The sequence below is a fragment of the Phasianus colchicus genome, chromosome 37 (genome assembly GCF_987193195.1).
Source record: "Phasianus colchicus chromosome 37, bPhaCol1.hap1.1, whole genome shotgun sequence".
NCBI lineage: Eukaryota > Metazoa > Chordata > Aves > Galliformes > Phasianidae > Phasianus > Phasianus colchicus.
Genome location: NC_143472.1, coordinates 592226 through 615912, shown reverse-complemented (window position 1 = coordinate 615912; position 23687 = coordinate 592226). Strand labels below are relative to the sequence as shown.

At 51.0% G+C, this 23687-nt stretch overlaps 2 protein-coding genes across 18 annotated transcripts; one reads left to right on the top strand and one right to left on the bottom strand.

Moving 5' to 3' along the window:
• Positions 1–169: 169 nt before the first annotated feature.
• Positions 170–14876, bottom strand: LOC149913428 (RANBP2-like and GRIP domain-containing protein 2). Of its 16 annotated transcripts, XM_090129554.1 has the most exons (9): positions 14662–14876; positions 13186–13279; positions 11108–11175; positions 10544–10655; positions 10054–10241; positions 9080–9310; positions 8548–8698; positions 1754–3536; positions 635–1448 (listed from the first exon to the last, which is right to left on the bottom strand). In XM_090129554.1, the coding sequence occupies exons 1-5, from the start codon at positions 14667–14669 to the stop codon at positions 10164–10166; spliced, it is 360 nt and encodes a 119-aa protein (XP_089985680.1). In that variant the 5' UTR covers positions 14670–14876; the 3' UTR covers positions 635–1448; positions 1754–3536; positions 8548–8698; positions 9080–9310; positions 10054–10163. The 16 variants fall into 16 exon arrangements, 1 of the variants encoding a protein (XP_089985680.1); XR_016461103.1 differs by adding an exon at positions 170–627 and having other exon boundaries at positions 1371–1448; positions 10054–10319; positions 10544–11175; positions 12990–14876; XR_016461097.1 differs by adding an exon at positions 9396–9512 and having other exon boundaries at positions 10054–10319; positions 10544–11175; positions 12990–14876.
• A 120-nt stretch (positions 14877–14996) lies between these two features.
• Positions 14997–23687, top strand: LOC149913427 (uncharacterized). Of its 2 annotated transcripts, XM_090129552.1 has the most exons (9): positions 14997–15201; positions 16938–17015; positions 18462–18869; positions 19457–19522; positions 19864–19923; positions 20473–20544; positions 20920–21012; positions 21439–21586; positions 21859–23687. In XM_090129552.1, exons 3-9 carry the CDS (start codon positions 18683–18685, stop codon positions 22019–22021), a joined length of 789 nt encoding a protein of 262 aa, XP_089985678.1. In that variant the 5' UTR covers positions 14997–15201; positions 16938–17015; positions 18462–18682; the 3' UTR covers positions 22022–23687. The 2 variants fall into 2 exon arrangements, with proteins under 2 accessions (XP_089985678.1, XP_089985677.1); XM_090129551.1 differs by lacking the exon at positions 14997–15201 and having other exon boundaries at positions 16232–17015.

The following is a 23687-nucleotide window of genomic DNA, read 5'->3' as shown; positions in this document are numbered from 1 at the left end:
GTAAAACCAACTGTGCAAGTGCTGCTCTCCTCCCCGTTGTGAGGGGATTGCTGGCAGGAGCTAAGCAGTTCCCACAGGCACATCCAGCAAGGAGCTGCCGTGGCAGATGGGCGGGTGGAGCAGCTGTCTTCCAACCTGTCCACTGCAACAATTAGCATTCTGTAAGCTACTCTTCCCCAGTTTGCAGAACGAGTATCAAAAGTTGATACTCTTTTGTGAAAGAGTAAATGCGGGTTGAAAAAAGAGGCGATATGACATTCCTGACTGCAGATAAACAACAGCACAGATGCTGGTCACCGCCGCAGAAAAAGCTGGACTTGTTAATGAAGCAGCTTATCCATCTGTGTTGGGATTTTGTACAGCTGACCTCACCTGCCTCTCATTCCTTGCCATCGCCCCCTTTTTCTTCTAAGGTGAAAAAGACAGCCTTATTCTTTGTGAGTCCGTAATTGTGATCGTTTATTGATTGAGTACAACCAGATAAGACATGGAGTGCCAAGTTGGGCGGCACTCGCAGCGCTGCCCTGTAACACCACACACTGCAGCTGCTGCCTTCTGATGTTCTTCCTCTCAGTCCTTCAGGTGCAGATTCCGCATCATTGCCACAGGGCTGTTCATTGTAGAGGACTGGAAAAAAACAAAGCAAGTGTAGAAAAAGGACAGAAACAATCTAGGGAGACCTCACTAAGAAAGTCTGAACAGTAAACTTCCACAACAGCCCCATGCAGAACAGCAGGTTACTGCCATTCAGATCACTGACATTACTTCCCATAACACACAGCTTAGCTGCTGTCCCCTCCCTTCCCTAGCTGAGCTGCATGCCCTTCCTTTTCCCTACCTGAGCTGCTGTCCCCTCCCTTTTCCCTAGCTGAGCTGCTGTCCCCTCCCTTTTCCCTAGCTGAGCTGCTGTCCCCTCCCTTCCCTAGCTGAGCTGCATGCCCTTCCTTTTCCCTACCTGAGCTGCTTGCCCCTCGCCTCCTTTTTCTTGGTGCTCTTGCCTTTTCCTGCTACTCACTCCCAATCTCAACACTTGCCTGCTCTGCTTGCTGCTCTGACAAGTGTCTCTCAACTCTGCTCGCAGCTTCTCTCCTTCTGCATGCCCTTCTCTATTCCCTTCTCGTGCCCTTCAGGCTTCTGCTCCCCTTGCTGAGCAAGCCCATGCCTGGTAGCTCCCCTTCAACCTCCTCCGCCCTTTGCCTTTCTCCACACAGATGCTTGCTTCTGGCCAGCACTCCTGCCCACTGCCTAGCCCACAGCCCGCATCTCTTGGGGAGACAGCAAGGTGGCCTGGAGCTACCCACACCTCCTCCCGGGCACGGCTTCTCAGCTTTGCTTCAAGCCCACAAAAAACCCCAAGGAGCTCCTCTTACCTTTGGGCTCAGCTTCTTCTCCTGCCGTGCAGCTCCTGTGCCAGGCCGGGGCTCAGCTCTTCCCACACTCCACCATTCCTGCAAGGTTGCTTTCTCTCATTCACTGCCTTCCTTTGCTTTCCTTTGCTCTGCTACCCTTAGCTTCCCTACTTGCTTTCTCTACATTTACGTGCACCGCTTTGTACTTTTGAGTCTCTTCTTTGCATCTCCTTTCTCTATTTTCCCTTCAACCCTCCCCCCCCCTCCCCTCCCCTCCCCTTCCCCTCTCTCCCATTTTTCCCTTCCTCCCCTACCTCCTCTCCCCCCCTGCTTCCCTTCCCCTCCCGTACCCCCCCTTTTCTCCCTTTCCCCTCCCCTTCCCCCTTGCCTTATGGCAAACTCACCTTTCCTGCTCTTCACTACCTCCTTCTTCATTCTCCTGCCTTTTGCTGCTACTCTCGCCTTGCTTTCCCTTGCTGTGCTCTGCTTTGCTTTCTCTACATTTTGGCCATCCAGTCTTTTCTCAGCTGTTATTCTTGACTGTTTACTTGGCTTTTTTCTTCTTTTCTCATTTCTTTTTTTTCTGACCTTTTTGAGCTTTTTTCTTCTTTTTTTATGCTTTCGTTTCTTTTTTCATTTCATTGCACTTGTTCTTTTTTTTTTTCTCTTTTCGTTTTTTTCTGTTTTCTTCTATTTTTTCTCTTTTTCATCTTGGTTTTCTTTTTTCATGTTCACTCTTTTTTTCTTTTTTTTATTCTTTTTTTCATTTTTTTTCATTGCCGCCTGAGGGGAGAAGAGCTCTGAGCCGGCTGCCAACGGCCGTTCCCGCGCGCCGCGCCTCAGCCAATCGGAGCCAGCGGCGCTGCCGCTGACCAACGAGAGCCCGGGGGCGGGACGGTCCGGCACCTGACCAATGAGAGCCCGGGGGCGGTGCGGCGTTGCGCTGCGCTGTTGGTGGGAGGAGCGCGGCAGGGGGCGGGCCGTGGGTGGGGCCTCGGGGTGCGCCCTACTGCTATAGGGGGTGCGAGATGGGACTGGGATTGACAGGTGGGAGGTGGGGCTTGGATGTGGGGTTGGGATATGAGGTTTGGAACTGGGCTTGGGAGCTGGGGTTGGGATGTTGGATGTGCATTGGGATGTGAAATGTAGGGTTGGGGTGTGGGGATATGGATATGGGGTGGATATGGAATGGGAAATAGGAAAATGGAATATATATGGAATGGGCTTGGGATGGACATGGGACCAACACTGAAGAATGTGGGATGGATTGGGGATGAAATATGGACACTGGATGGGATTGGGATGATAGTGGCATGGGATAAGTAGATGGAATGGACATGGGATGCATGTGGGGATAAGGATTCGGAATGGCTATGGATATAGGGTTAGGGATGGGGATAGGATGTGGGGGTATGGATGTGGGATGGGTTTGAGATGGCTGTGGGGTGGATATGATGGATATGGGATGGGATAACGTTGTGGGATACGGACGAGGGATGGCTACGAGATGGGGCTGTAGTGGTTATGGGGCCATAGGGGCGATGGGGCCAGGATGCTGCAGTCACCTCTGTCCCCAGAGTTCATCCCCAGTGTGACACATGGAGCCCCACAGCCGCTCCTCTGCCCTTTATCACTTACATGGGGAGGACATCCCCCAACCCCCATTATCAAAAATAAACCTTAATTAGAAAAGTGAGGGGTGTCAACCCCGCCCCATGGGAACAATGTTTTCTGTGGGGGAGGGCACAGATGGCGTCTCCAGAGGGCTGTCCCAAACTCTGGGGGGTGTTCACAACTCTAGGATATGACACCACCAGGGTGCCATGAAGGTGTCCCAAGCTTTGGGGTGTGACACAGGGATGTCCCCAATTTTGGTGGTGTGACATTGTCATGTGGTGTTCCCACTTCCCTGGGAAGTCCTCCAGGTGGTCACGGTGTCCCCAGCTTCGGCTCAATGTCCCCAGGGTTCTTTTTGTGCCCTCTGCATGACGGTGACACCCGGCGCCAGCTGCCAGGAGTGACGCCCAACGGTGATGACACCGCATCACGGCTGTGACACACTGGTGTCACACAGTCCCCTCTGGTGGTGGCACAGAGTTCACCACCGTGCATGTCCCCGTCCTCATGGCAGACGATGGTGACAGCAACAGAGGTTTCCGGTGTCACCGGGTCCTGCGGTAGGCAGGTCTGGAGGGGTGACAAAGAACAGTGAGAGGCTCAGTGACAACATGGTGACAACGTGGTGCCGCCAGTGCCTGCCCCCACATGATGGTCAGAGTACAGGGAATGGTGTCACCCAATAGATGGTGGCACACAAGTGATGGTGACACCAGATGACGGTAACAACAGTGACAGCCAGGGATGGGGACGCTGCGTCACGGCTGTTCCACATTGAGGTCACCCTGTGTCACAGCGTCACCTGAAGACAGTGACATTCAGTGACACCCAATGGCATCCAGTGAAGGTGGCACCCAACAATGGTGACACCACCAACCCCATGTCACACCCACAGCAGACCCCACGTGTCCCCCGACTGTCCCCAGCCCCCCTCCCTGTACCCCTCCTCGTCACCTCTTCAATGAGGATGGCACCGTGCTGCAGTTGTGCCACCATGGCAGGGGGGACAGCTTGGGACAGTCACGGACAGCCAGGGTGACAGCGTCCAGGAGCTGTAGGACGCTGATGGGGCTCTCGATGGGGCTCACTACGTTTAATGATTTAATTCGGGCTGGGGTCCAATTTGCTAAGATTGACCGCCAGCCCAACCATGTTCTTCTCCAGCTTTGGAGACAGCTAAAGGACAACCAAAAATTTCAGACCTACCCTAAGAAACCAAGGGTAAGGGTTACAGAGAGAATGCCAACAACAACATGGAACTTAGAAGATTTCATTGTTGCTAATAGAAAAAAAAGCCTCCTCAGGTGTCTCGGGCTACAATGCCTGAGGCACTGGAAGCAAAAGAATTGGCCATAGCTCAATTCATGGCGTGACGAGGGATGTTAGTCCCCCTAGGGCCTCCAGATAGGACCAGAGGCCCTGTGTAGAATTAAGGATTTATTGGTCCCGAAAAAACATTCAGAGAGTTATGGCATTGGTGGACACTGGAGCAGAAACATCAATTATCTACGAAGATCCAACCAAATTTGGTGGAGACAGAGTGATGATTGGTGGCTTTGGGGGACAGACTATTCCTGTCACCCAAACATGGTTGAATCTGAGGGTGGGGCGTCTCCCACCCCGGGAGTGTAAAGTGTGTATTGCCCCAGTGCAGGAACACATCTTGGGCATAGATATTCTATGGGGTCTGGCTCTCCAGATAACTGTGGGAGAGTTCAGACTTGGACAGAGATGTATCCGTACCCGGGCAGTGCAGGCAATATTAAGAGGCCATGCGAAACATGGGCCTATTTGCCTGCCGAAACCGCGCCGGATTACTGATATAAGGCAGTACAGACTCCGGGTGGGCAAGATGAAATATGGGGAACGGTGCAGGAATTAGAAAAAGTGGGCACTGTAAGACCTGCACACAGCCCATATAATTCCCCCACACGGCCAGTGCGAAAGTCGGATGGCACGTGGAGAATGACAGTGGATTACAGAGAGTTAAATAAGGTCACGCCGCCTGTTCATGCGGCCATAACCAACATTGCCTCCCTAATGGACACATTGAGTAGGGAGATAAAAACCTATCACTGTGTCCTGGATTTAGCAAACGCGTTCTTCAGTATCCCGATTGCTGAGGAATCGCAAGATCAGTTTGCGTTTACGTGGGGAGGCAGGCAGTGGACCTTTCAGGTCCTGCCACAGGGGTACGTGCATTCACCAACGTCACAATCTAGTGGCGTGTGACCTGGCTGATTGGAAAAAACCTGATGATGTTAACCTGTATCATTATACTGATGATCTCCTGCTGACATCCAACTCACTGGAGGCATTAAGGCAGGTGGCAGATTCATTAACCGCCTATTTACAGCAGAGAGGATGGGCTATAAATCCCAGAAGGTGCAAGGTCCGGGCCTGTCCGTAAAATTCCTGGGGGTGGTTTGGTCAGGAAAGACCCAAGTACTGCCCAGTGCTGTCTTAGATAAGGTTCAGGCGTTCCCAGTCCCTACAACATCGAAGCAGCTGCAAAGTTTCTAGGTATACTGGGTTACTGGCGTTCCTTTATACCTCACCTAGCGCAGCTGCTAAGGCCGCTGTACAGACTCACAAAAAAGGGGCAGCTATGGGACTGGGGGAAAACAGAACAGGATGCTTTCCAACAGGCAAAACTGGCAGTTAAACAAGCCCAGGCATTGGGTATATTCGATCCTACCCTCCCAGCTGAGTTGGATGTTCACGTTACTCAAGATGGCTTTGGTTGGGGCCTGTGGCAACGCCAGAGTTCTGTTCGGACCCCCATTGGTTTTTGGTCTCAGGTCTGGGATGGAGAAGAAGAAAGATACAGTATGATTGAAAAACAGTTATTGGCTGCCTATTCAGCATTACAGGCAGTAGAGCCAATAACCCAGACGGATGAAGTCATAGTTAAGACCACTCTGCCGATTCAGGGGTGGGTGAAAGGTCTGACCCACCTTCCTAAGACAGGGGTGGCCCAAGCACAAACAGTGGCACGATGGGTCGCCTACCTCAGCCAAAGGAGCAGTCTGTCTTCATCAGCCTTAAAAGAAGAGCTTCAGAAGATCCTAGGCCCAGTGACCTATCATTGTGATGCACCAAAAGAAACACTGGTCGCTCCACCAGAGAAGAGCCCCGTTCAGGAGGGGAAATATCCTATCCCTGAAGATGCCTGGTACATGGATGGGTCCAGCAAGGGCAACCCGAGCAAGTGGAGAGCAATAGCACACCATCCTTCCACTGAGACAATCTGGTTTGATGAGGGGGATGCTCAGAGCAGCCAATGGGCAGAACTGCAAGCCGTGTGGATGGTTATACCCAAGGAACCCGGTGATGGTATCCTGAATATCTGTACAGACAGTTGGGCTGTGTACCGGGGGCTCACTCTTTGGATTGCACAGTGGGCCACCCAAGAATGGACTATCCACGCCCGACCAATCTGGGGCAAAGACATGTGGTTAGACATATGGAATACAGTCAAACACAGGACTATATGTGTCTACATGTTTCTGGTCATCAGCCCCTACAGTCACCGGGAAATGATGAAGCTGACACGCTGGCCCGAGTTTGATAGATTGAGAATTCACCATCTGAGAACATCGCCCGTTGGTTACATCAGAAGCTACGGCATGCGGGACAATAGACAATGTGGGCAGCTGCTAAAGCATGGGGGCTGCCCATACAGCTACCTGACATCGTCCAGGCATGCCAGCATTGCGACGCTTGCTCTAAGATGAGACCAAGATCACTGCCTGAAACGACAGCCCATCTTGTTAGAGGACACAATCCTCTCCAACGATGGCAGGTCGATTACATTGGGCCCCTTCCTCGGTCTGAGGGGGTGAGATATGCTCTGACCTGCGTCGACACTGCAAGTGGGCTACTGCAGGCCTATCCAGTACCGAAAGCAAACCAGGCATATACCATCAAGGCACTGACTAAACTGATGTCTGCCTACGGGACACCTCAAGTCATCGAGAGCGACCAAGGGACTCATTTTACTGGTGCAACGATACAGCGCTGGGCAGAAGAAAACAACATCGAATGGCGATTCCACCTGCCATATAATCCAACGGGGGCAGGCCTCATTGAACGTTATAACGGTATTCTTAAGGCTGCCCTGAAGACAGACTCCCAGTCCCTGCAGGGGTGGACGAAAAGACTGTATGAAACCTTGCGGGACCTGAATGAAAGACCCCGAGACGGCAGACCCAGTGCCCTGAGAATGCTGCAGACAACATGGGCCACCCTGCTTAGGATCCAAATTACGGGCACTGATTATCAGGTAAGACCTAGATTGGTAATGAAAATAATCTTCTGCTCCCTGCCCCTGAGAATTTAGAACCAGGCACCCATAGAATAAAATGGCCTTGGAAGGTGCAGGTAGGACCCAAGTGGTGTGGCCTACTTGCACCTTGGGGGAGACTGTTGGAGGTGGGAGGCTCAGTAGTTCCTCCAGTAATAGGTACATGGCCAACTGATATTGTGGTCAACACTCCGATCTTCACTGCTAAAGGGACCCCCATCATGTCCCTATGGCAGATCAGGAGACCTCCTTTGGTGCCTGACAAAGTTATGCAGCCACAGATATCTGGCCAGAAGGTGTGGTACAGGCGGCCGGGACGTGCCCCAGTACAAGTGGAAGTGTTGACCCAGGATAGAAGGACGGCCTGTATCTTGCCCTGGAGAGCAGACCTTCTCCTCCTGGTACCCTTGAAACATCTGTATTACTCCCCGTGAGTCTTCGAGCCTTCAGGATCACCGCAAGGAACGAAATGCCATCAAAGCGTTCCAGTGTTACAGTCAGATCACGTGCGACACCCGGTGATGGCCTACATGGGACTGATGGAGCAGAGGATGGACCTGCACCTGACGACCGCATGCCTCCAGTAACTTCATCGAGCACTGGCCCATACAAGAATATCAACGTTCACCAATCGTCACTTGTCTTGAATTGTACCAACATGCGTCGCGATGGAAACTGTATAAGTGTCGTGATATAAGTGGGTCTCTGTATTAGGAAAAGCTTACCCATTAGTCAACCTGATCATTGGTTCACGCCGTGAAGGGGTGGAGTGTATGGGAACTGCTGAGTCACGGCCTGAACCTCTGATTAGTCACCTGAGGTGAGCAATGAGTCAGCCCTGGGAGCACAGGTGAAAGCAATTCACCTGTGCTGCAGGAAGGGGTGGAGCCTGGCTCCACCTCTCCTAGACCCATTTAAGAGCTCACTACCAGTGGGGAAGGATCTCTCCCTCTTTGGATGATCCACTCCACTGGTCTTTCCTGAGCAAGCCCACGACATGGGTAAGCATCCTATTTATTCTTTTTGTCTCGCTCTGCCTAACTCTCTTGCTTATTTCATTATTATGACATCTTGATATTATTTGATTTATATAATATTCCTTTATATAATTTTCATTGATTATACACTAGCACAGAGAAACTCCTCTCCTGTCCACAAACTGGTTACTCAGGGAAACTGATGCCTGCTAGATGTTCTGTGACTCAGAAAAACATATTCCCTTCTGGATTGTTTCTGTTTGTTTGGTTTTTAAATGCAGTAAAGATGAAACAATACCTTTCAAGTGCCTCTCTGCGCTGATGGACATCTCCCGAAGCAAACTTCATTTTAATAAAGCTAGAATGAGCCAGTAGATGACTGCTCTTGATAGCTCCCCAATTCTTTGTATTAGGTTCCAAGTCCTGTCCTGGGCTGATTTGAGGCATTCCTAAAGAATAAAGTTCATCAGAGGATGAGGAACCACCATCTTTCTGTGAAGGCAAGGACATTACTTCTCCAGGGCACACTGCTACCTAACCCAGGATCACAGCTGAGGCATTAACATATCCTTCAGCAGTAAAGTTCCAGGAACTCTTTGAACAGTTCTCCCCCTGATGGAGCTGCTATATCCAGCTTAGACTTGAAGTAAGAAAATAAGCAAGGTTTAACTTTAGGAAGAAAATCCCCATTAAACAATTGGCTTCAGTAGACTTTCATTTGGAAAAGTTAAATCACTTGAGCAATAGCTGTCAGTGGAACAAAAATAACAGACTATGACCAGTTTTGAGGATATGGAAGATTATGACAGGATCAAAAGATGGTTAAATACCTCAAGTGTCTTTACGACACAGGAGTACCATTCCAAGCTTGTCTCCAGAGGTATTTTCTTCTCTGCCTCCTGAACATGGAGCACAGCATCTCGTAACTTATTGCGTGAGCGGTACAGTGCAACAAGTCTGATGTTAAGGTAGACGTCATCGGGTCTCACACGGAGTTCAGCTTGAGTCACATAAAAGAGCTCATTCCAGCCATCTTCGACTTTATATTCTTGAAACTTCTCCTATTAAACATCAAGGCAACGTATTAATATATTTTTTTTCCACATCAGCCTTTTCAACAACCACATTACCTGACAGTTTGCTCACCTCCGCTACACAGACTACAGACTTGCTGGAATTACTCCAACATCTTAGAAACGAGATAACAGGGGAAAAAACTTCACTGTGCCTCTTGTAGATGCCAAGTTAAGACTGTCAGACTATCTGAGACAGAGACAGCACACCTTGTTACAGAATAGCTGGTCCAAATAAGACAACAGAAAGCTAACAGAAGCCTCTGAGAACCTCTGTGTCCCTGCAGCTGTGCTACATAAAAATAAGTGCCAAAGTGACACTGCATAACTGATGAAAGCATTTACACTGTAGTTGAGAATGACAGCACTTCCTACATTCTGCATTTTTAAACTCAAAAAACTAAAAAGCAGCTTAGGCAATACTTGATGTGTCTGTTGCGACTATCTAAACTCAACTTCTTGGATATTATTGCTAACACAGTTTCCCCACATTTTTGAACACCTCAACCTTAAAACGCATGAGAAAGCTCAGAGCTGCAATTTTCAAGCAAGCTAGACAAAAACATCAGACAGCAAAGAAATTAACATGTAATAGATTCATGCTAAACTAATGCTAAACTAATTTAGCCAAGGAAATATTGTGAGATGACTAGATGGCATGCTAGAAGCACCCAGTCAGATACGGAAAGTTTCTTCAAGGCACAGAGCAGAGATGAGAAGCTGGAATTTACCTTCAATCTGAGAGCAGCAGGATTCCTGGGGAGCAGCCTGGCAGCTTTCTCAACCCAGTATTTTGCTCTTCCATCACTGGTGTCTTTATTGCAGAATAGCTCCACAATCTTCAGCACCAGATCCTTCTGTATTGGGTTCTGGAGATTACCGTCATCCCTGCTTGGCAATTCCACAGCAGGCACAGACCCTTAGTCCAAAGGGCAATGGGAAGACTATCATAGCAGTTACCACAAAGATCAAGTCAGGACACAAAAGAAAGAATCAACTGGAAAAAAAATTAAATAAAAACTGAAGCCAATTCTACCAAAAAAAGAATCCTTTCTTAAGTACATCATAGACAGATTTGGCAATGCAAAATGTACATCATACAATTTGTCCACAACACATTTTCCTCTCTGAGCTTAAGGAATGCACAGCACAGATGCATTTTAAAAGTCCATTTACAAAGGAAGAAAGCTGGTCATTACAGGGGCTCAGTGGATCACTTACCTTGTAACACCCAACAGCTTCTTCTGTGTTGTCCTGAGCTTCATAAATTTGTCCAAGAAACCTGTGTGCCCTGGGATCTCTCTCTTGGACACTGAGATAAGTAGATATGTATCTACAGAGCGAGAAAACCCAGAAAGATCAATACTCCTCAATAATACAAGTCCCCCCACACCGTGCAGCTAAAGCTAAAGGGAATTTAATCTGTCAAATGGAAAGCAGGGCTATATTTAGTTCTAGATGCTTGACCTAGACCTTCCTGTGAGGAACAACATTATTTTTACACGTACCAATGCTACTTACTTGTCAGCAAGTACTGAGTTCTGAGCAGCAGCTCACAGAACCAGATGCATCATATGATGAAATAAAAGCCACTTCAACTCCATGATTTCTTTGGTATTATATAACTAATGCAGTTGCTCCTTTAGAAGGATTTCAGTGGCACCCAATCCTTCCATTTACTGTTACCTTAAAAAGGCATGATCGTGATCTTGATTTCTCTACTTCAGCTGGCTTTTCTATTACACTTTCAAGAACAGATCAACCACATACATCAACACGTATTACCTTTTAGCAAGTTCATACTCTTTTATTTCAAAATACAGCTTAGCACAGATGAATCCTTTCAACCATTTCTGAATGGAAAAAGAAAACAAACACGACAGGCACATGTCAGATGTACAGTACGTCTGAAGCAACTGAACAGGAAGAGCCCTCTTTTCAGCAACGCATAACAGTGCTAACAGTTAAATACCAGCCCACTTCTTGTATTCAAGCCTTTGTTTCTGAAAGAGACAGGATTAAGAAAGGAATCTTGTTTCCAATAACGGGCAGAAGCTACCAAAGGAAAACTGAGGCCATTAGCGAAGCAAGCGACTGATCTTTATACTTGGGACATTTCACAAACACTTCTGACTAAAGAAATCAGAAGAATGGGGTCTGCTACAGCTGAGCTTTTTGTTATTGCTGCTGTTGCAATACAACAGTGTTGCAGGAGAAAACAAATCCTACAAACTAAGAGTGAAGATGTTACCCCAGCTCCTCCTGCTGGTGCTTCTGCCATCTTCCCCTCCTGCCGGCTCTGCCTTCTGCTTTGCTTTTTGTATTTTCACTTTTGTTTCCTCCTCCTACCCCTCCATAGATACCTTTGGAGACTTACGTTTCACCTTTCACTCACACAGTGCGTGCTGTGAAGTTATCTTGGGCTGATAACATCAGAAATAGACTACTGCATCCAAAAAGCATTTTCTACCTGCATGAAGGAGCTAGAGAACTAGGAAGTTACAAGCAAAAACTTCACGGCAGACGTAAACTAAATAACGTGAAACAAGTCTCTGCAGTCTAAGTACGCCTGAAGTTCATCTCCAACCCTCTTCCCACCCCAAAATACGGGGGGAAGTTATTCACGCAAGTCTCCTGAGTTTCAGTCTGTGTTCTGAAGTAAAACAAGGACACGCTGACATTCATCAGAGCAGAGTCATGCTTGACATCTCCTTGTAAACAGGGTTGAAAAGAAACTTCATCAGACACGCTGGCAGCCTTGAAAGACCCTCCCTTCCAAAATCAGCACAACAAGAAAACCAGTCACTATTTCCACCATTGACTGTGCTAGACAGTGAGTTGTAAGCATCACTGCAAAGATGAAACCAAACCACAGAACTTGGCCTCGAGTGCAACAAGAAGCGAAGCAATGGTTTTTGTTGAGCCCAACAGGAATCTCAGAACGGTTGAAGAGCATCTCTGAATTTGGCAGCGGTACGCTCCACACTGCATAGTCTAAACAGCACCCAAGTCAGCTCAACAAAGCCACAGGAGAACTTTGTTGCTGTTGGAAAAGCTCAACATGAAGATGCACGCTGCCTCACCCCAAGACCCTGCAGCAGAACAGCAGCCCGCGTGCATTCACGCTCTGCAGCACACTGCTGAATCTGCTGCCTCTGCAATAGAACCCACTCACAGCAGCAGAGCAGCACCTTTGGGGATTAAATAGCTCCCACTAACTGCACTGGTTGGCTCTCTATGATCTGTGCACCATTTCCAGATCGCAGGGAATCATCTGGCTGCCAGGTACAGCAGCAAAACTACACTGGCCCAGCTCTCCCTCTCTTTTTCCTGACCTTCCACAGCGCTGTCACACAGACAGGAATATCAACCACACAGCACGTGAAAGAAAACCAGAAGCTTAGGAACACCTGTCCCCTGTTTGGGCTCTTCAGTTCCACAAAACGCAGGGATCTGTACGGACTGACAGCACTGGGCTCCTCGTAACTCTACCGAGGGCTCACCAGTTTGAAGAGCGCACAGCCCTGGCAAACCATCTTCCCAACAAGTCAGCTCCGTGCCCTCCCACACAGCCGCTTCCCTCAGCTTCCACTCCCCCTGCCATCCGACCTCACAGTCAGGGTGGGGAGCCTTGCTCACAAGGGAACTTTGCTGCAATGTCTGTTACCTGACTAAGCATGTTGCCGGGGCTCTGGGCGCTCAGTCTTGCCAAAGAGGCCCGTGCTACACCAAAACAGATGGCACAGCTCTTTCTGCTCCTCCTTGAACCCTGGACAGGGTATTCAGGAAGAAAACCGAGAGGAGAAAAGGAAAACGGATGTTCCACCTGACTGCTGCCTACCCTAGTACTCTGCAGACCTCACCTCCGGGGTGGACACATCGCCGTATGAGTTCCCAACTGCTGGGACGGCTTCTCCAGATCCTTCCTGCAACCGGGACTCCCCAGCCACTGTGAATCTGGATGACGATAAAGGAGTAGGGCAACTGGTGATGCATCTTTCTTAATCACTATCACTATGCTACATGTCATTATATTATGACGTGGTAATGATTAGACTCGCTGCACTGCTTATTTTCTTTCCTGCTAAGCTTATCTTTTCACTTTAGGGCACTGCTTTGTTTTTGTATTGTTTTGAAATTGACAATAAAATAAGCTTATGCCTTCCTTCGTGTCTACGTCCTTCCTGCTGACCCAGTCAATAGGCAAAAAAAAGATAAAAAATAAAACGTAAGTGAAGGTAAGGTCGGACAAGGGAAGTTAAGGAAACGGGGAAGGGGAGGGAACAGGGAAGGGGAGTGAAGGGAAAAAATAATAAAAATCTCTCTGGAGGAAGACCAACATCTTAAAAGCATGCCCAGAAGGATACAAGGGAATTTGCAAACCAGACCAAAGTTCTCGAGTCCTTACCCTGGTGTTCTCTGAGGCTCCTACCCACCATTAAAACTCATCAACATGAAATATCTCCAGAAACAAGCAAACGATAACCAACCAACCAAACCAAAAACCCATACCATGTATTTTGGGGTGGTGCCATTCAGAACGGCAGTTTGGGATATTCCATACTGACTATTTATGAAAAAGAGAAGGTGAACTACATTGGGGTATCTCCCTTACATTTCAGATACTCAATGAGAAAATCTGCACAACATGAGAAGGAAAAGGAAAGGAAAAGGAAAAAGGGAAAGGGGAAAGGAAAAGGAAAAGGAAAGGGAAAAGGAAAAGGAAAAAAAGCAAAGAAAGGAAAAGGGAAAGAAAAAGGGAAAGGGAAAGGAAAAGTGAAAGGGAAAAAAGACTTTGCTCTTAGTGCCTAGAGAGGATGTTCCACAGTACATCTGCAGGCTTTCTGGACAGCAGGTTTTATCTTGAAATGACTACTTTCTCTCTGCTGAACAAAAACATCCATTTGTTTCAGAAGTTCTTCAGTTCTACAAAGTTCCCAGAAATCACTGATTGCAGCCCTCCTTTTACTTTGGGTCTTTTACCTCAATCTTTACAGACGTCACAGAGACACAAAGCACGGCTGAACAGATTTCATGTTGGGTTGCGGTTGGATCTGATGACCTTGGAGCTCTTTTCCAACCTGAGCAATTCTATGGTTCTATGATCCCGTATCCATTCCAAGTCCACCCCATACCCAGAGCCCATCCCATACGCATCCCATTGCCCAATATCCCATCCCATATCCATCCCATATCCACATCCCCACATCCCAATCCCAAATCTCACATTCCAATCCCACGTTCAACATCCCAACCCCACGTCCCAACCCCACATCCTACATCCCACATCCCAATTCCAAATCTCATTCCCAGTCCCTCCTCCCGAGCCCATCACCCACCTGTCCATCTCATTCCCTCATCCCAGTCGCAATCCCACAGCCCCGATCCCATCCCCTATGGCAACAGAGAGCACCCCGAGGCCCCCCAACAGCCGCTCTGCCCCGCCCCCGGCCTCTCATTGGTCAGGGGCAGTTCCGGCCCGTTCGTGCCTCTCATTGGCCAGCGGCAGCTCCGGCCTTCCCCGGCCTCTCACTGGTCAGGGGCAGTTCCGGTCCGTTCGTGCCTCTCATCGGTCAGCGGCAGCTCCGGCCTTCCCCGGCCTCACACTGGTCAGGGGCAGTTCCGGCCCGTTCGTGCCTCTCATTGGCCAGCGGCAGTGCCGCCGGCTCCGATTGGCTGAGGCGCAGTGCGCGGGAAAGGCCGTTGGCAGCCGGCTCTCCCCTCAGGTGGTGCCGGTCCCACAGCCGCTGCGCGCCGGAGCTGTCCGGGCAGCACCGAGACGGAACTGCGGCACGACGGGAGCGGTGCTGAGGACAGCGGCGCCGGAGCCGGGAGGGACGGAGAGCGCCGCCGGGCCGGGGAGGGAACCCTGCGCGGCCGTAAGCCACCTCCGTGTGGGGTGAGGGGCTGGGAGTGGGACTGGGATGTGGGGATGTGGATGGAGACAGGATGGGATGTGGGGAAGTGGGATATGTACGGGACGGGCTGTGGCTGTGGGATGGATGTGGGATCAATATGGAGCTCTGGGGAGCTCCGGGAGAGATACAGGGGCTGAAGGGAAGTAGAGGGGGCTAGGAAGCTGTGGGGAGCTGAGGGGGCCGTGGGGGGCAGGGGGCTACAGAAGGCTGCTGGGGTATAGGGAGGCACACGGGGCTGGAGTGGGCTGTGGTACGGGATTGGGGTATATGGGGCTCTAGGGGTGGGTCTAGGGGGATTTGGGGCAATGGAGGGCTGTGAGGGGCTTAGGGGGGACACGGTGCTATAGGGAGCATTGGGGGGGTTGGGAAGGGGCTCAGAGGGGCTGGGGAGAGCTGTGGGGAGGGATATAGGGGGCTGGGGGAGGATATAAGAGAATGTGGTTGTACAGATGTCTGTAGGGGGCAAATAGGTGGGCTAGAAGGGGATATCACAGAATTGCCAGGGTTGGAAGGGACCTCGAGGATCATGAATCTCCAACCCTCCTACCACATGCAGGGCCACCAACCTCCACATTTCACACTAGACCAGGCTACCCAGGGCCCCATCCAATCTGGCCTTGAACACCTCCAGGGACGGGGCATCCACAACCTCTTTGGGCAGCTGTTCCAGCCTGTTCCACCACTCTCTCTGTAAAGAATTTCCCCCTGACATCCAACCTAAATCTCCCCTCACTCAACTTCAAACCATTTCCCCTCGTCCTGCAGTTATCAACCCTTTCAAAGAGTTGATTCCCCTCCTGTTGTAGGCTCCCTTTAGGTGCTGAAATGCTGCAATGAGGTCACCCCGCAGCCTTCTTTTCTCCAGGCTGAACAAGCCCAGCTCCCTCAGCCTGTCCTCATAAGGGAGGTGCTCCAGTCCCCTGATCATCTTTGTGGCCCTCCTCTGGACCCTCTCCAACAGCTCCCTGTCTTTCTTGTACTGGGGGCTCCAGACGTGGTCGCGGTACTGCAGATGGGGCCTCACAAGAGCAGTGTAGAGGGGTACAATCACCTCCCTGTCCCTGCTGGCCACCCCTCTTTTGATGGAGCCCAGGATATCATTTGCCTTCCGAGCCACAAGGGCACACTGCTGGCTCATATTAAGTTTTTCATCTATCAAGACCCCCAGGATATGGGGCTAGAGGGAGCAGTGGGAGGGCTGTGGGTGTGATATGGAGAAACAGGCGCGATAGGGGTCTGCAGAGGGGTATAGGTGGGACATATGAGGTTATAAAAGGCTGTAGGGGAGCTCTAGGGGGCTTGCGTAGACTATAGTAAAGTATAGGGGAATATGGGGCTATCGGGGGGCTATAGGGTAATGTGGGGAGAAGAGGCACTGGTAAAGGCCCATATACAGAAACGATAAGGGGGATAAAGGGGGCCAACAGATGGATATAAAGTAACATCAGGAGGCTGAAAAAAAAAAAAAAAAAAAAACAAGTAAGAAAAGATAAAAAGATTAAAACAGAAAAACCAACCAAGAAACAAACAAGCAACAAAAAAGAAACAGGGAGGACTGTGAGGAAAATAGAAAAGAGGAAAAAAGAGAATAAGAAGTAAAAAGTAATGCGTGTAAATGTAGAGAAAGCAGGTAGGAAAGCTAACCGTAGCAGAGCAAAGGAAAGCAAGACAAAGAATGAAAAAATGCAACCCGGCAGGAATGGAGGAATGTGGGAAGAGCTGAGCCCCGGCCTGGCACAGGAGCTGCACGGCAGGAGAAGAAGCTGAGCCCAAAGGTAAGAGGAGCTCCTTGGGGATTTTTGTGGGCTTGAAGCAAAGCTGAGAAGCCGTGCCCGGGAGGAGGTGTGGGTAGCTCCAGGCCACCTTGCTGTCTCCCCAAGAGATGCGGGCTGTGGGCTAGGCAGCGGGCAGGAGTGCTGGCCAGAAGCAAGCATCTGTGTGGAGAAAGGCAAAGGGCGGAGGAGGTTGAAGGGGAGCTACCAGGCATGGGCTTGCTCAGCAAGGGGAGCAGAAGCCTGAAGGGCACGAGAAGGGAATAGAGAAGGGCAGGCAGTAGGCGTGAAGTTGCGAGCAGAGCTGAGAAACACTTGTCAGAGCAGCAAGCAGAGCAGGCAAGTGTTGAGATTTGGCTTGAGTAGCAGCAAAAGCCAAGAGCATGAATAAGAAGGAAGTGAGGAGAAGGTAAGTGAAGGGCAGGCGAGGTAATGGTAGGCTAAGGAAGGGAGAAGGGGAGGGGTAAGGGAGGTGAGGGTAAGGGAGAAAAGGAGAGTAGGGGGATGGAGAGGGTAGGGGATGGGAGCAGAGGAGGGGAGGGGGGGTTTGAGGGGAGGGTTAAAGGAAAACGTATGATTAAAATCAGAAAAAAGAGAAAAAAATGAGGAAAAATGAGAAAAACAAGAGGGAAAAAAAAAGAAAAAAAGATTAAAGGAAATGAGAAAAAGAGGAAAAAAAGAGAAAAAGAAAAAAGAGAAAAGAAAAAAAAGATGAAAAATAGAAAAAAGAAAAAGGAAAGAGACAAAATAGAGAAAAGAAAAAAGAATATATAATAAAAATAAGAAAGAAAGATAAAAATAAGAGAAAACAGAAAAATGAAAAAAAAGCAAAAAAAAATTAAGAAAGATAAAAGAAGAAAAAGAGAAAAGAAAAAAGAGAAAAAAGTATTTAATGTTAGAAAAGAGAAAAAAGAAAAATGAAAAAGAAAAAAATAAAAAGAGAAAAAAGAGAAAATAAAAGAAGAGAGAGAAAATAATATATGAAAAGAGAAAAAAGGACTAAAAGAAGAAAAGAGAAGAAAGGCAAAGAGAATAGAAGAAAAAAGCCAAGTAAAAAGTAAAGAATATGAGCTAAGAAAAGAATGGCTGGCAATAAATATGGAGAGAGCAATGCATAGCATTGCAAAGGAAAGCAAGGCAAGAGAATCAGAAGAGCAGGAGAGGTAAGTTTGGCATAAGGCAAGGGGGAAGGGGAGGGGAAAGGGAGAAAAGAGGGGGAAGGGGAGGGGAGGGGAAGCGAAGGGGGGGAGGAGAGGGGAGAGGAGAGGAAGGAGAAAATGAGAGAGGTAGGGGTGATGGGAGGGGAGAGTGGATGGGGTGGGAGGGTTGAAGGGGAAATGTCACTGAAGAACCGGCTTCTGTTTTGGCATTAAAAGAGAAAAGTGAATCTCTAGATTTGCACAAAGCAGTAAAAACAACACTGAAGTGATTTTCTTTCTCCTTTGACAGCGTCTCTGTCTCTTTAATGTCGCTTCCCAGCCGAGCCGTTCCACACTTCCGTGCTGTCCATGTGACATCAGTGGTCTCCTGCTGCTCTAGATGCCTGGGAATCCTCCCCCAGCACGACAGCGCACACAGCAAGCCCAGGGGGAAGCTGGCCCTGGTGGCGGAACAGATGTCATCGTGGGGACGTGGGGTCACAACGCCCCGCCTGGTGCCGTGAGCTCACAATGCTCAGCGTGTGCCCCAGGCGTTCTGTGCCGCCCAGCAGCACTCGCTGTGGCTGCAGCGGTGGTGGTGGCAGCATGGCACGAGTGTGGGGGGCCACGGCCCCCGCCCGCCTTGCTCTCCTCCTCCTCCTGACGGCCACGTGTTCCCAGGAGACTTGTGCCGCTCCGTGGCGAGCGCCAGCAGCAGGTGGGTGGGCAGAGACAGGGCCACAACCGAGTGGCAGCGAGGGCGAGAGCTCCGGGCTCTTGTCCCCGTGTGCCGCGCTGCCCTGGGGCTGCCTTCCGTGGGGGTGTTGGGATGGGGGGGACGGGCAGCAGCGCAGGAGCCAGGCGAGGGCGTGAGGAAGCAGTGCTCTGCAGGGCTGGCTCCAGCCGTGCCGGGCCGTGGCTCTGCTGCTGGCTGAGCACGCTCTTTGGCCGGGGCTGACCTAGGGGGAGCTCAGAAGATGTGTGCTGGGAAAAGCGGGAGCATTTCTGCTCCGGCTTCCTGGTGCTCCCCATAGATGAATCCTGGTTCCCAGCAGAGACCCCCGGCTGGAGCCCAGTTTGCTCTAGGTGTCTTTTCTTGGTGTGCTCGTCCACACAGTCCCGGAGGGGTGTTGCACGTGGCCTGGAGAGCTTCGGAAAGCTGCCCAGTGCCAGGCTCCAGATCACCCTGTAGCTTTGGCAGTCACGGCCTGAGTCTGCCATCCCATTAGCTGAGCCCTCCCCCACCACTAAGGGAGGAGATCACAACATGCCATGGGAACATCCCTCTTCTGTTCTTGATTCTAGATGATGGTGCTCCATATCCGGACAATGGGATGAAGGCTGCTTTTGTGTCTCAGGGGAAACCCAGAGGTAAGTTGTGAGTGTCTGCTTCCTTGAAGGCAGAAAAGTTAGTGCCGTCATAGTTTATTTGGGTACTCAGGAACCTCCAAGGGTCTTTCAAGTCTCTTTGTGCCTCAAAGGCTGTACACAGATCAGTCCTGAGTATTTCTTTATTTGGAGAGTTGTCACATATCTGTGGGAAGGCAACCCTTGCCACTCTTTGGAGGAGAGAACCTATACGTTTGCTGTTTGGGCCATGTCATTCCCTGACCTGCAGCCAGTCCTCGCAGGTCACTGCAGAAAAAAACCCCAGGCCCCAAGGTGCAGTGGAAGCTCTCCTCACCTGTGTCTGATCACATCTGTGCCTGCAGGTCCTCTTGGTGAATTACCAAAGCAGAGTCCTGTTCCTGAGCCTGGGCTGGATGCCAGAGGTAAGTCACCAGCCTTCATCTCACGCTCTCTGCTCATATGTGGTTGTGGTAGTTCAGGAAGGGTTCAGCTTTTCACTGCCCGGTGATTTCTCCTGCACGAGAAGCCTGGGTGCCAGCCAACTGCCCACCTCTCCAGCTTGGCAACTTTCAACCCAAGTCTGAGTGCTACGTCATCAGCTGAGCCCCTTCCAGTCACTGCAGGTCCCTAAGGAAGAGAGAGATCACAACACACAATGGGAATGTTTCTCATTACAGCTGCGCCTATAAGCAGTGTCTTGCCAAAGGCTCAGCATAATCTGCTCCATAAGCCTCCTGTGGGGCTATCCCAAAGGAAAGGGATCTTCCCTTCCCCTTCCAGCCCCTTCCCTTCTGCAGACAGTTCCGCACACGGTTCCTTCTTGGACTGGCACGGTGCTGCTGCAGGCACCCAGCAGCTATTTGCCAGATGCTGCTGTGTAGCAGGGAGAGAAGAGTGCTGTGGAGCTGGCATTGCAGTCTAAACAAGTACCTAGCCATGTCTGACAGGAGCTGCTCTGTGTTTGTGTACAGGTGCGGGTGGAGTCGAATGGTCTCCAGCTTCCCAGCCGAGCTCAAGGACAGAAGCCCCAGCAACTCGTATTGGTATGCCATGAGTTTTTGCTTCCTTTGAGAGATGCCAGCTCACAGTCCTAATGTCAGCCGGGCATGTCTGCAAGCGTGAGTGAGAATGCACAGCTGCATGTGCGTACCCTGTCCTCACATGATCCCCTGGCACCATCTGCTCTTCAGTGATGCCCTTGTGCAGTTGTGTAGATTGCAGTGTGTGGTGGGAAGTTCTCCTCATGCTTTGGGTGCAGAATTGCCTCCAGGGAAGGCTGTGCCAAATTCTCGTCTGCTTCCTGTGCTGGAGCCCCACAGGCATCCCAGGGTGGCTGTTGTCTTTGTTGACTTCACCGAAAAGACCGCTCAGTTCAATACTTTGTTTCTCTAAGATTTATCTTAATGCTTTCTGTTAAGGTCCTGGGGGATGGAAAGTGGCATGGGAAGATGGAAAATATTCCAAGAGACTGTCCCATTTACTAATGAAAATCATGAAGAAGGCAGCACGTGGTGAGTGTATTTCTGTCTATACCCTGATTAAACAGATCCACACGCTCTCCTGCTCTAGTGAGATTTGTTTAGTCAGACAACTACCCAGCCTCAGGAGGCAATGGTGGGCAAGTGCAAAAGGAGTCTTAGAGCATGATGGAGAAGAAGGAGCAAATCCATGGCCCAGGAAGGTCTGGACCGTGGCAGAGCCATAGTGTAAACAAAGCTGAGAGGCCAAAAAGAGGTTCCCTAAGGCGCTGCCTTGATGTGCAGTGCCTTAGGGAGTTCCCTTTGCTTCGCTGGAATCAGGGAAGCATTGCAGCCCAAGGATTTTCACATGTTCCTGGAGGCCAACAAAGTGAAAGACAACATTTTTGGCCATGTCAGACCTCTCGTGAGACTGCCAGTAGGGCACAAGACACAGCAGTGAGCACATTGTTCCTCCAGGTGTGGAAGATGAAGGACGTGCAAACGCCACAGAAGATCAAGTTTTACTGAAGTACTGCCTGGCACTGACTGCAGCTTTCCTGGTTTCCATGCTGGCAGCCATGATAACATGCTGTCTGCTTATCCGGCGATGGAGGCAGAGAAACCAGTGAGTTGTTGTTCACCCCCACCCCCATCCTGCCCAACTCTTTACTGTAGGGCTGCTGTGAGCCAGGAGGCACTTGTAGTTCCAGCAGCACAGAGGCCGGTTAGTTGTTGGCTAACGTGGTCTGAGATTTACGCTATCAGATGTTTGAATTGGCACGGCCGTTCCTGCAGCCCGTTCTTAGTGCTGGGCCTGAGACAGGCTGAGAGCTGAGGGCGGCTCTTTGCCATTGAGGAAGGAGAGCAGGGGCCCTCAGCACGTTCCTCTCTCCACAGGCGCCTCGCTGCAGCTGATGGAGCCCAGCACGATGTCTGCGGCCACAGTTTGCCCTCGTCCTGCTCTCCTCAAGGGGCCTGGCAGATGGACATGACGCCAACGGCGGTGACCACCTGCCCACCGGCCGGATGGCACCACCAGGGCGGCCCCTGCCAGACCTGACAGCAGCCGGGCTCAGCTGCCCCCGTCACGGGCCCCACAGCCCACCAGCCCAGGCTCTGCAGCCCGGGGGGCATCAACACCACCCCCCATCCCCCACCGCCATCTTTTAGGGGACGGGAGGAACCCACTTGGCTTGGAAGCTTGTGCTCATCGGCTGGCACCCAAACAACGGCACCCTGGCGGATGAGCAACAGGCCCAGCAGCCCCCCAGCCGCCCTGGGCATCAAGACCACCCCCCCGTCCCCCACCACCATCCTTCGGGGGTCGGGAGTGGTCCCTCAGGGTGTCAGCCTGGGGGCAGCCACATCCTCAGGGAATCCTGAGAGGCCTGGCAGCCCCCAGCACCACCTCTGCCTTCGCTCTCCCCTCCAGCATCCATCAGGGGATGGAAGCGAGCCCAGCAGTGTGTAGACTTGGGGACATTGTCCAACCGACAGACAACCGCTGCCTTGGGAAAGCCAACTGGCCCAGCAGCCCCCCATCCCCCTGGGCATCATCACCACCCTCCCACTCCCCTCCACCATCCTTCAGGAGGTGGGAGCGGCCCCCCTAGGTTGTCAGTTTGGGGGCATTGCCCAACACCCAGAAAACCACCCAGAATGCCAGGGGGAAGCATATCAGGCCCTGCAGCCCCCAGCCCCCCCAACACCACCTCTGCCCTCACACTCCTCTCCACCATCCATCAAGAGGTGGGAGCGGCCCCCTCAGGGGGATCATGTAACACCTGTAAAAAAAACTGTCTGGGGGAAGTATGACAGGCACAGCAGCCCCCTGACTCCCGCCCCTTCCCCCCCCAGCATCACTTCTGCCCTCCCACTTCTCCACCATCAGTCAGGAGGTGGGAGCACCCCGTGTGTGGGTTTGGGGACATCATCTGACAGCCAGAGAACCACAGCTGGCATCAACTGGGGCTTTCTAGGCTGTGCTGTACCAATAAATAGAAAGTACCATCACAATTGTCCACGCTGTTGTCATGTCACTACCTGACCCACGAGGAGACCTTGTGTGCCACTTGGCATTGGCAGACAGCCACTGTCGTGTGGGAATGGCTTTGAACTCCAAGAGTGGAAACTGAGGTTGATGTGTAGAGAAATCCCTCCCCCAGAGGCAGCGAGGCCCTGGCCCAGGCTGCCCAGAGGCTGCGGGTGCCCTACGTCCCGGCTCGGGCAGGGGACAAGGGTGGCAGTTCATTATGCAAAAGCATCAGTGCTTCTGCATGAGCTTTACCAGACAGCAGGCAATCATTTGCTCTGCAATAGGAACCAAGCAAGAACTATGAGCACATTTCCTGCCTCCTCTACTTCATTTTGCTTTGTGGGCTGGGCCGAGAATCTGAACGTGGAGAGAGACGGGAGGAAGGCAGTGCTGCAAGCCTCGTATGCCTGCTGTCACTGCTCGCTCTGTGACTGCAGTCGCCTTAGCAGAGGCACAGTCCGTTGTGCTACCAGCAGCGCCCAGCTGCCACGATAGCACCCTGCAGCTCCTCTCCAGCACCTGCCCTAGGCCACTGATTTCTCAGCATCCTCCAGGAGGTGCAACATTCCCCCATTTCAGCTCTCAGCACTGCTGCCCTCCTCAGGAGCTGTGGCCACAACCAAAGCAGCCGTCAGCTGTAAAAGCATCCCGGTCCTCTGCAAGAGGACACAGTGCTCCTGTTCCGACAGCT